Source organism: Oncorhynchus kisutch, linkage group LG24 (genome assembly GCF_002021735.2).
Source record: "Oncorhynchus kisutch isolate 150728-3 linkage group LG24, Okis_V2, whole genome shotgun sequence".
In the NCBI taxonomy this organism is placed as follows: domain Eukaryota; kingdom Metazoa; phylum Chordata; class Actinopteri; order Salmoniformes; family Salmonidae; genus Oncorhynchus; species Oncorhynchus kisutch.
The window spans coordinates 27,207,918-27,220,375 of record NC_034197.2 but is presented as its reverse complement, the minus strand read 5'-3'; the positions used below and the strand labels follow the sequence as shown (position 1 = coordinate 27,220,375).

At 45.6% G+C, this 12,458-nt stretch overlaps 1 protein-coding gene across 1 annotated transcript in view; it reads right to left on the bottom strand.

The window, feature by feature from the left end:
- The window catches only part of LOC109868995 (protein bicaudal D homolog 2-like), a 78,787-nt gene extending 66,909 nt beyond the window's left edge, over window positions 1–11,878 (bottom strand). The window contains exon 1 of the mRNA XM_020458798.2: window positions 11,304–11,878. Within this exon, the coding sequence (XP_020314387.1) occupies window positions 11,304–11,543 (240 nt within the window). The 5' untranslated portion in view covers window positions 11,544–11,878. The remainder of the gene's footprint in view (window positions 1–11,303) is intronic.
- Between the last annotated feature and the right edge of the window lie 580 nt (window positions 11,879–12,458).

The window sequence follows — 12,458 nt, the reverse complement described above, 5'->3', positions numbered from 1 at the left end:
GCGATGAGTGGAGGAGGCAGGAGAATGTCAGCCGTACACAGAGACCAGAGCTCTTCTGTTTAAACCCTAACATCGTGACAGAGGATCTCAGGCCCGCCATGATGACCTCACCCTCTACTTATAGCCTGATCTGGCCATAGTGCTCCACTAACAGGATTACACTAGTGGAAGAATGACCCTGCTGGGCCACTGTACTGCTACTCTCAATGCACTGTGACTGGATTCATTCATTCAGAGCTGCCTCGATCTAATGTCCAAAGAAACAATCACTATTCCACACACACACACACTTTGTCTCTTTATGCCCTTCTGAATTCCAGGGGTACTCCGGGTGGTCGAGGAAAACCCCAAATTGCCGTTATCCTCAGTCTAATACCCTCCGAAAGCTAAATACAGCTAATATGGCCCGGTGCTGTAATCTGGGGTCCATACTGCACTAGAGAGGGCAGATGGGGGTCTGGGATTTAACCCGCTCTAGGTTGGCATCCTGGGGGCGGGGGGCATGGCCCCACCACAACAGAGAGGTGGCGGACTCAACAGGGCATGTGTTTAGAAACGGTGGCTGAAGTGAGTCAAAATCCCCATGAACATGAACTTCTACCACACCAAGTCTGATAAGACTGAGAAACACGGTCAATGAGAGTTGGCCAGTGAGAGGGATTTTGACGAGACACAGGTAAGCTGCTTGATATCAGATCGTGGCGAGAGAGCTTCCACTGCAGTCAGTAATGACACCATCCTGCGTACTATATACTTAACTAGGCAAGGGGGCAGTCAGTAATGACACCATCCTGCGTACTATATACTTAACTAGGCAAGGGGGCAGTCAGTAATGACACCATCCTGCGTACTATATACTTAACTAGGCAAGGGGGCAGTCAGTAATGACACCATCCTGCGTACTATATACTTAACTAGGCAAGGGGGCAGTCAGTAATGACACCATCCTGCGTACTATATACTTAACTAGGCAAGGGGGCAGTCAGTAATGACACCATCCTGCGTACTATATACTTAACTAGGCAAGGGGGCAGTCAGTAATGACACCATCCTGCGTACTATATACTTAACTAGGCAAGGGGGCAGTCAGTAATGACACCATCCTGCGTACTATATACTTAACTAGGCAAGGGAGCAGTCAGTAATGACACCATCCTGCGTACTATATACTTAACTAGGCAAGGGAGCAGTCAGTAATGACACCATCCTGCGTAATATATACTTAACTAGGCAAGGGGGCAGTCAGTAATGACACCATCCTGCGTACTATATACTTAACTAGGCAAGGGGGCAGTCAGTCGCCACATGCTGTCCATCATGTGTGTTGCACTACAGTAAAACCCAGAGAAGTTATATAACAGACAGTTATACCCTGGAAATACCAGGCACCTGGAACATAATATCAGGCACCTGAAATTCTAAACCTTTACTCTTGTTGATGTCTTGGCTGCTGTCTCCCAAAGCAAACAGCAACAGTTCACCTGACTAACCCTCCCACCAGAGACGCACCTACACCAAACCTCATAACTGAAGAAGAAACAAACACAGCTCCTCCCCCTGCCACACCACCCAGCCACTACCCTGCTTCACAAACACTCAGCTCCTCCCCCTGCCACACCACCCAGCCACTACCCTGCTTCACAAACACTCAGCTCCTCCCCCTGCCACACCACCCAGCCACTACCCTGCTTCACAAACACTCAGCTCCTGGCCTTAATCTGGCCTTAATGGCCATGTATTCTCATAATCTCCACCTGGCACAGCCTGAAGAGGACTGGCCACCCCTCAGAGCCTGGTTCCTCTCTAGGTTTCTTCTTAAATTCCTGTCTCTCTAAGGAGTTTTTCCTAGCCACCGTGCTTCTGTGCTCAGCCACCCTGGCCCTGTGCTCTGCTTCACTCAGCTCCTGTGTCAGTAGAGCCACCCTGGCCCTGTGCTCTGCTTCACTCAGCTCCTGTTGTTTCAGGCCCTGTGCTCTGCTTCACTCAGCTCCTGTTTCAATACAGCCACCCTGGCCCTGTGCTCTGCTTCACTCAGCTCCTGTTTCAGTAGAACCACCCTGGCCCTGTGCTCTGCTTCACTCAGCTCCTGTTTCAGGCCCTGTGCTCTGCTTCACTCAGCTCCTGTTTCAATACAGCCACCCTGGCCCTGTGCTCTGCTTCACTCAGCTCCTGTTTCAGTAGAACCACCCTGGCCCTGTGCTCTGCTTCACTCAGCTCCTGTTTCAATACAGCCACCCTGGCCCTGTGCTCTGCTTCACTCAGCTCCTGTTTCAGTAGAACCACCCTGGCCCTGTGCTCTGCTTCACTCAGCTCCTGTTTCAGTAGAGCCACCCTGGCCCTGTGCTCTGCTTCACTCAGTTCCTGTTTCAATACAGCCACCCTGGCCCTGTGCTCTGCTTCACTCAGCTCCTGTTTCAATACATCCACCCTGGCCCTGTGCTCTGCTTCACTCAGCTCCTGTTTCAGTAGACCCACCCTGGCCCTGTGCTCTGCTTCACTCAGCTCCTGTTTCAATACAGCCACCCTGGCCCTGTGCTCTGCTTCACTCAGCTCCTGTTTCAGTAGACGCACCCTGGCCCTGTGCTCTGCTTCACTCAGCTCCTGTTTCAATACAGCCACCCTGGCCCTGTGCTCTGCTTCACTCAGCTCCTTTTTCAGTAGAACCACCCTGGCCCTGTGCTCTGCTTCACTCAGCTCCTGTTTCAATACAGCCACCCTGGCCCTGTGCTCTGCTTCACTCAGCTCCTGTTTCAGTAGACGCACCCTGGCCCTGTGCTCTGCTTCACTCAGCTCCTGTTTCAGTAGACCCACCCTGGCCCTGTGCTCTGCTTCACTCAGCTCCTGTTTCAGTAGAGCCACCCTGGCCCTGTGCTCTGCTTCACTTACACTCAGCTCCTGTTTCAGTAGACCCTGCCTGGCCCTGTGCTCTGCTTCACTTACACTCAGCTCCTGTTTCAGTAGAGCCACCAAACAACTCAGTGCTTCACTGTACAGTACCTCAGACTTAAACACCCAGCAACCAACATACATTTGATCTGTGATTAATACAGCCTGCTGGTCCTTTATCCATCACTGATGGTAGAAACAAAAGCCCTTTATTCATCCAGGCTAACAGCAGTCGGGTCTTTGTACAGTCCAAAGCACCATATATAGTAGCTCGGTCCAAGTGATTGTAGTTACACCAGATACAGAATGTTGGCTTCACTTGACAAATCTAGAATGGAACTCTTTTCTGAAGGCTGTGTTTTTGAGTCATTGCTGACATTGCTTTCTGCTCTACTGCCCACTGGACCCACACATCCTCTATCTCTCTATCTGACTTCATTTCAGTTTGGCCTAATCTATACGACACCAGAGAAGCACGACAGAGCACCAGGAAGGGGAGGGTCAGGCAGCAGCACCCAGACAGGCCCTCCCTTCCCTGGGCTGAGCGTGGAGTGTCGCTGGGCTCTGGCCTGGCTCCCAGACCTCCGTAAGCCCTGAGCACAGTGGCTGGGATTCATCCTCTTAGGCCCAGAAGGGAGGGGATTTGGGACTTTATTTAGTGCCATTTAGAAAAGATTACCCCTTAATTGCGGAGTGGATGTCCGGCGCAGGGCCGCCACAGATGAAAGGGCTTGTTAAAATACCCTCTACAATACGGGGAGAGGGCAGGAGGAGGGACATAGTTTAGAGAAGAATCCCCATCAAACACACACGGTTTGATGGCTCCAGGGAGGGAGGCCCTGTCCATCTCTGAACAACCCCACCATCAGGGCTCCATACTGGGGCAAACACACCAGACAAACACTCCCTACTACCAGAGTCCAATCCAACTGTTGGACTACAATCAAACTTTCCGACATTTCTTCCCTTATAAGGCAGCAGATGGGACTGTGTTTCCTCCTCCTATTTTTAAAATGGATCCAATGGGGATCCTAGGTCAAACACAGTGGAAGAGTTTAAAGTCACACCAAACATTTGTTGAAGGACATATGTACGTTAGTGAATTTGCATTTAAAAGTGACCTGTCGTTTCAAATATGGCCACAATGGGACGCCTCTCTCAATCTGTCTTTTGTTCTCCTCTGTGAGCGTTTAACTCTCCCTTTGTCTGTGACACCCAAGACGTGTTAACCCCATCGGGCTCAGGCACACAAAGACTAGCGAGTCAAGGACAGAGCTGGCAGTTTTTATTAAACTTAACAGTGTCTTGGACTTCCACAGCTGTGAGTGTGTGAGTGAGTGAGTGAGTGAGTGAGTGAGTGAGTGAGTGAGTGAGTGAGAAAATGGCTGAATGACACCCCCCATAATGCCACAAGAACCCAGAGAACACTGGCCTTTGTTATGACAACTGTGTGTTGAATTACAGAGAGGTCTGGCATTGCTGTCTGGTCCCCTAATAATTAGAGCATGCTGACATCTTTATGGCCACTTGGTCAACCTTGTAGCATCTCTAAAGCACCCAGAATGTCACATGTAACAGCAACAGTTGCTTGAGATAATGTCACATCATGCCTCATCTTCACCACAAGACAAATATGCCACAATCAGTGAAGTTTCCCCAGACCACTCATCCCTGTAAGAGTCATGATTAAGATTGGGGTTGAGGAAATCTCAATTTCAGTTTTGGGCTAATTGGGTAACATTTGCAAACTGTTTGTTGTCTGAGAGGGATATGCTGTAAATGAAGATGACTTGATGTATTTTGAAAGTAAGACATTGAAGATTATAATAAATAGTGCTTTGACGTCATACAACCAAGTCAAACACCTGCGAGTCCAAATGTGTACTTTACATTTTCAAACCATAAAACTCATGTCATATCCAATGTCAACGCTTATGATCACTATGTTTGATGTACAGCCACAAAATGACATGGCGTCATACCCTGGATTGGTCTGAACAGAATGAGCCTGTTTGTTCATTGTGCAGAAAATTTGCCGGGGCACATGCACCTGAATGCACTCATGACTATTTTCTATGTGCACCAAAATGACGATCTGTTTCTCTGAATTGCCTTGTGAAAGTCTAACACTGTAAGATCATATTTTATAACTTAGCTAATCATGTTGGCAACAGAATAAGCTTTTAAATCTTTCCCACCTGACCCAGATTGCCATTTCTAATGGACCGTTCTTGGATTCCATAAACAACAACAATAATTGTGTCATGGCGGGGATGCAGGGTTGTGTTCCAAATTAAACAACTACAAGTGTGCTTGCTCTAGTTCCTCAACGGCACAGCTAGGAGCTCAAAAAAGTACCTTATAGTTGACTCTTCTTTACGTCATAAAAGTGAACACTTTGGAGGTTTGTGTCCACTTGGAGACACCAGCTAGTCCTCTCACTCAAAGCCTTGTAGTGTTTTTGTCCTATGTTGCACCTACCCCGCAGAATAGTCTTATCATGTTACTGAATATCTCCAGAGTATTTTCAGATTTCGATATCAAAAAATGAAATGTACAATGCACATAAAATCAAAAGTGTAATGTGTGGATTCAGTCTTGTGTCCAGTGAACTGTTGTGTCCTCACCTTTGGTCTAATAATTTCCCCATAATATCCAAACTGTTCCCTTTCAATGGCTACCATTGTTGTGCATATGCTTTTCATATTTCTTAGAAACATTTCTATCCATATAGGCCAATTCCCACGAGCGTAAATGGTTAATGTAAGAGGTGAAAGTCCACAGTCTTCACATCACAGGGTGGTGAGTACCTTTATTACTTTATAGAACTAAAGGATGTACTAAACCTCCTCTTATAAACCTACACTATGAAGAAAAAAAATGTATGTTGTGTTTTGATACGATCTGATCATTGAAGATGAAGGAGATGACGGAAAGGAGACGAGGAGAGGAATCCACTTTAAACTATTGAGAAACACCCCAAAACACCTCACAGGGGCTGGGAGCCAAGTGACCCAAGATGTAGGTCTCACTGGACAACAGATGGACACTAATCCAGCGTAGCCGTAGCAGCTAGCTCAGACTGCCACTCACTTCCCCTCGCTATGGGCTATCAATGGGTAGCTAGCAACAGTCACCAAGCAGTAAGCACCCTCTACCCCTGTGAGGTGGGTGTAAGATTAGGGAGGGAACGTTAGCTTGCCACCAGTCCACTCACTCACAAACAATGACAAGAGTCAAAAGCAAAGCAAAACAGAGAGATCGCAACCTTACGTTATAGCTATGAGTCCTATGGAATATAAAGAGATTGAATGATAATATACCAGTAGTATGAATCTAAAGCCTGAGCAGTATGGGAGCAGTAATTCAAGGCGACTAGCAATTAGGAGGGCAGTAGGATTCCTTGAACACTTTCTACTAGAAAACGTGAAAACAACATGTGGGGGAAATCATGTAAGTATTCAGTGGATGGACCTATAGAAAAACAGAAAATATCCTCAAAATATACTATATCAAATCCATCCATAGTTATAGCCTCATGGATGGTCTCTCATGTTCCATTATATGCCATTCTGCAGCAGCAGGTAGCTGCTGTAAAGCCATAGTCTGCAGAACAGCAGACTCAGTCACACTTATTCACAGGCACACTGCCTCCCAAGTGGTGTGGACTAGTGTGTGTGTCCTCTTCTTCAGGTCTGTCGTTGACTGCCCCCGGGGTTAAACCTACTGTATACCATTGCAGCTGGACTTTGCTCACTGCCAAAGTGGACTTCTGACCTGCTTGTTCCACCCAGATTGGAACAAAAGAGTTTTAAAAAACAGTCATTTTAAACACGCAACAAATATTAATTACATACAAAGGCTGAGTGTGTGTATCATCTGGACAGGGTTCAGTGTTGGACAGACAGTACGGTGTAAATCTTCCAGGTCTTTTATTCCGACCTGTCTAAGTCCTCAAAGAGGACCGCCAAAGAGAAAGGAAAACCAAACATGGTATTCAGCAGGGTAAATAGTAACCAGGTACAACCATCTCCAGAGACAATGGTCATTCAACATGACATTTACCTGACTAGACAGTAGTCCAACAGTCTTAAATACCCCTAGAGACAAAGGACAGCCAACATTCTGTTTGTAGAGGTCAGCTAGACCATTTGCAGTTGCTAAAGAAAATGAATAGCAGTAAACCAGAATTGCTCCTAATAGCACTGCCCTAACTCAACACACAGTGGCAGGCAAAATTAAATGAGCTATTTGAATTCAGACAACCCATTGTGACTGAAGACCTATAATGGCATGAGTGCACTGTACTTCAAGAGGCCATCTGAGCTAAGAGTTTGTTTCAACAGAACAACTCGTCTCTTCTGTAACAGATAACTATATTCAGGCATCCTGTATAATATGAAATATGAAGACATTTTGAATGATTATTATATTTCCCACAGATATACTGTAGATAAGGTGTATTTTTAGACAGGCCTCTCTTGTCTCTGACCATGTTAACCAGGTACCCAGCTGCTATCCCACAGTGAACTAGAGGAAGTCAGAGTTGAAAGGGATCTGTTTTTCCCCCGTCCTCTTTCCTGATAACAGAGCTTCCTGCCTCCACACACCACCACAGAGGGAGAGGAGGGCTGGGAGAGAAAGCGTAGGGCGGAAGGGGGAGGGGGAAGATGGAAGAGGGGGAGGGGAAATGTTGTTCCTCTTAGAGTCAACTTTTACAATGAACCTTGACCAATGACCTACGGCCAACATTTAACTCTAAAGGCACAATACCAGACAACACAACAATCCCCGGATATCACTGCCCTCTGGTTATTATTGTGGTTAATGGCTACACAGATGGGATATTTCTTACATTAAACATTTTTACACTTATCCAGAGTGACTTACAATTAATGGATTTATCTTAAGATAGCTAGGTGAGACAACAACAAATTGCAATCGTATCATGTACATTTTCCCTCAGCCAAGTATTTATCAGCAAAGTCAGTGCTAGTGGAAAAAGAGAAGTAAGGAGGGGGGGCATCGAGCTGGGCTCTTCAAAGAGGTAGGGTTTCAAACGTTTTCCAAAGATGGTAGAGACTCTGCTGTCTGCTGTCCTGACTTTAGGGGGAAGCTTGTTCCATCAGGACTGAGAGGTGCTTTGACTGGGCTGAGTGGGAGCTGACCTCTCGTATGGGTGGGAGGGCCAAGAGACCGGAGGTGGTGGAACAGAGTACTCTGATTGGGATGTAGGGTTTGAGTACAGCCTGAAGGTAAGGAGGTGCAGTTCCTCTTGCTGCTCCGTAGGTAAGCACCATGGTCTGGAAGATGATGCGATCTTCGACTGGAAGACAGTGGAGTGTGCAGAGGAGCAGGGTGACATGGGAGAATTTAGGAAGGTTGAACATCCGGTGGGCTGCGACTTTCTAGATAAGGTGCAGGGGTTTGATGGCACAAGCGGGGAGCCCAGCCAACAGAGAGTTGCGGTAGTCTAGACGGGAGATGACAAATGCCTGGATCAGGATCTGCGCTGCTTCCTGTGTGAGGAAAGGTCGTAATCTACAGACGTTGTAGAGCATGAACCTGCAGGAGCGAGTCACTGCTTTGATGTTCGCATAGAATGACAGGGTGTTGTCCAAGGTCACACCAAGGTTCTTTGCACTCTGGGATTTCTAATACTAAAAAGTACTGTTGGACAGAAGGCTAGTATCAGCCAGGACTTGACCATACATCTAACACTGGCAGTAATGAAACCATTGTTTCATCTACCAAGCGGAGAGGAAGAAACACATTTATCATGGCAATGATGTCATCTCCTCAGCTAGGCTATGAGGGTAGTCACTAAAATGGCAAAATATAAATTCGATTTCGACACCATTCGGATCCAGGCATGACTCAATGCAAATGGGGCGGCAGGTAGCCTAGTGGTTAGATTTGATTTGATTTGATTAGAGCGTTGGGCCAGTAACCGAAAGGTTGGTAGATCAAATCCCCGAAGTGACTACGTAAAAATCCGTTGTTCTGCCCCTGAACAAGGCAGTTAACCCACTTTTCCTAGGACGTCATTGCAAATAAGAATTTGTTCTTAACTGACTTGACTACTTAAATAAAAGGTTAAAAAATATAGCAATATCTACAATAGGCCCACAAATGGCAGCCAGACAAACAATGAACTGATTTCCAAATAGACAACGTTTGACTGATCATCAAACCAGAATCAATCAAACAAACATTGGACATTTGTTCATTACACCATTGTCAACGGGTCACTAACTTCATAAGTCAGACAAAAATGCAATGATTCAGACTGCTTTTTGAAACAATTGTTGGCTTGGAAAATAATCAAAAAAGAAGAAAAACAAAAGCACTCCATCTGTATCTAGGAGCAACCAGTTTATCCTATTCTCTCTCTTTTACTGCCATGGTTACCATTCTTGCTTCCAGTCTGTTTCCTCTATTCAGAGGTTTCCTGTTGTTATTCTGAGATTCTGGCCAGGGGAATGCATGGGAACGCAGAAGAGAGGCTGCTGAGACAGCCCCAAGAAAACCTCTCTGAAACCCAGCCACTATGCACAGAGGAAGAAGGGGAGAGGAGGGAAAGAAAGTGAGACATGCAATAGGGAAGGAAAGAAAAAGGGAGAGAAGACTGAGGAGAGGGGGGATCGAGAGAAACAATGAGCTCATTTCCTTCAGATTTTACAGCGTCATATCTGTTCGGCCAAGGGTACCTCTCTCCCTCTGCCTCCCTCCTCCATCTCTCTCTCCGTCTCATTCCTCAACCCACTCACATATTCACACACCCAAGGGAGCTGTGCACATGTTAAGCGAGACAAGGAGGAGTGAAGCATCACGGGGTACCCGGCCCACTGTGCACTAATGATTGGTCTATTCTAGTCATGTGGGAAGAAAGAGGGATGTAAAGATCTCAGAGTCGTCACTAGCTTCTATACCCACAAAGTCATAAACCCCAACCATTTCCAGAATTGATCTTCTTACAACTGTATTTCTAAACCTTAAAATAAGTATCAAAATGTATGTAATCATTACTGTAAGTCGTGATAAATTACTAAAATGTAAATGTCAAATGTAACCCTAACCTTAAACCAAAAATATCATGTTTGTAGCCATTTTTGACTTTGTGGCTGTGGCATCTGACTTTGTGGCTGTGCTAACTAATTGAACACCTCAGAAATGGGTTCCACATAGCAGGAAGCAACTCATCCAGGCCATGAAGTGACGCTCTGGGTAGAAATCTCCTCACTGCTAAAGAGGGCATCCCCTTTTTCTACCAAACTGCCCTGGGACACGTGAGCTGTTCAGCTGCTGCAGCGGTTCACTCTGACTCGCTTACTCCCTAACCCAGTTCTTACCCTGCTCTCTCTCTCTCCTAATCAAAATCACAAGGCTGCTGAAACCTCTGCCAGGAAAGGGGAAGAGAGATCTAGGACTGGCATGTGAAATTTAAGTGGGAAAGAGGTTTTCACAGTTTGGAAACACAGGACAGTCCTTTATCCTGTCTCCCTGCCCTGACTAACAGTCAGCATTCCTCCCATTCCTGAATGGTCAGAACTCCTTCAGTTTCCTCCATTAATAAGTTACTCATCCTTCCTCTTTTTCAGGCGGGAACTTTCAAAATTCAAAAACCACATGCCCGCCTCTTTCAAACCGTACTGGAAATACCAGATCATTCAGGTCCTCTGGTTTGGGAGACTGCTTTAGTAAGAGTACTGTCTTAATGAGCATTTGAAAGCTTTCATGTGTGTGTGTAAATTAGAATTGAAACCATATCAACCAAAAGCAATGGAGTGAATGTCCACTTTTTAATTAGTTACACATGAATAATAATAATTTATTACATTTCTACAGCGCTTTTCATAAACTATCAAAACGCTTTAATAAGCAGGGTGTCAGTGGATAACCATTACTCAAATACATTTGTGATGATAGAACTTTCAGCATTGGTCAGATAACTCATCTTCACCTTCATCTTCATCAGAGTACTATTTCAGTGGTGCAATGTATTAGAGTTCACATTTCAAATCCCACAGAAAATGACTATACACAGCAAACACTGTATGGGCATGCAAATATTACTAAGCATGGAGCTAGAGAGAAGAGGCAGTACGGCAAGAATATCAATGCACCCACAGACGCCAGGGGAATCACTGATAGAGCATGAGGCAAGGTTACAAATACATCATCTCCTCACCCCGTTACAGTTGACCTTGTGGGGTGGGGAGCACTTGTCAGAATAGAATGTAAAAAACAATAATGGCATTTCAGGACATATCATAGGCTAGGCCTACAGCTGCCAATAATAAATAAGCACAGGGCCTATATCATTCATGCAAACATAAAATCTATGGTATTTTATAGCACTGTACATTTAATGCAGTAAATAGACACCAGTAAAAGACTACTAGGTATATGCCTACCTCTTTGAGCATGTCCAGTTCCTGGCGCACGGTCTCGTATTCGATCTCCAGGTCGTCATACTGCTGTTTCAGCTGCTGCTTCTCCTCCAGCACCGCCAGCCCGTACTCTGCCGCCTGGATCTTCTCATGGGTAGTCTCACTCAGCTCCCGGGAAAGGCGCTCGATCTCGGCTCGTAGCCACTCCGGTCCGGCCTCTAGCACCCGCATCGCGTCGGAATAGCGCTGGTCCTCCACGGACATACTATGGACGATGGTGATCGATCAACCGCGGCCGATGCGCCAGCGACGTACAATGTGGGGACGGGACGGCTTGAAGCGGTTCCAACCTTGAAGGATCACGGAGAACCCTTTCGTTGGAATAGATTATTCGATTATTCTGTATTTGAACTGCATGATTGATACTCTTGTGTTTCTCGTTGCCGCTTTGGGAATTACGTTTTCGGTCAAGTAGCTTTGGTTTCTTTGCTTTCTTCCGGAAGGAGAGGCTTGTCCATTATCCCCTACAACTGCTCCATGATTGCTGTTCCTTTGCCCTTCGCCTCTCCCCGGCTGCTGAGCGATTGGGGAAGAAACGGTCGGTCGCTGTCAGATCACTCAGCTGAGAGTACAAGAAAAGAATGGTGGTTGATGGGAAATGTAGTACCACAGACAAATCACTCACGAGGGTAAACTTCCTGTGAAATTGGTGGCTTTTCACAAACAGGCTATAATGTGCTGGTCTTTGCTGTATAAACAGAACTTTTCACCTCATAAATGTTTTATATGGAATAATGGGTAGATATTACATAGAAGATGTTATTTTACCGTAATTGGTTCTCGAAAAACATTGTCCTTGTCAGCCAATTATTTAGTAGTTGTGGGAATACATTTAAGCAGAGAGTTATGGAAAGATACAAGGAATATGGAATATGGAATATGACACTGTTATAAAAGCTATACCTAGTGGGATAAAATCTTACTTCAGAATAATGCATATTTTGGAACATCTAATCTAAGCAATATCCAGGTGAATGGCATAGGTTTACTAGATAAGAAATTCAACAATAGTTTAATAAGGGATATTTTTTTTTGTTGTTGGATTTCAATCGTTTGATTTAAACTGACGCCATGCTTGGCTCACTCCACACAAATTTTATGGTGACCAATAAAGTAAAG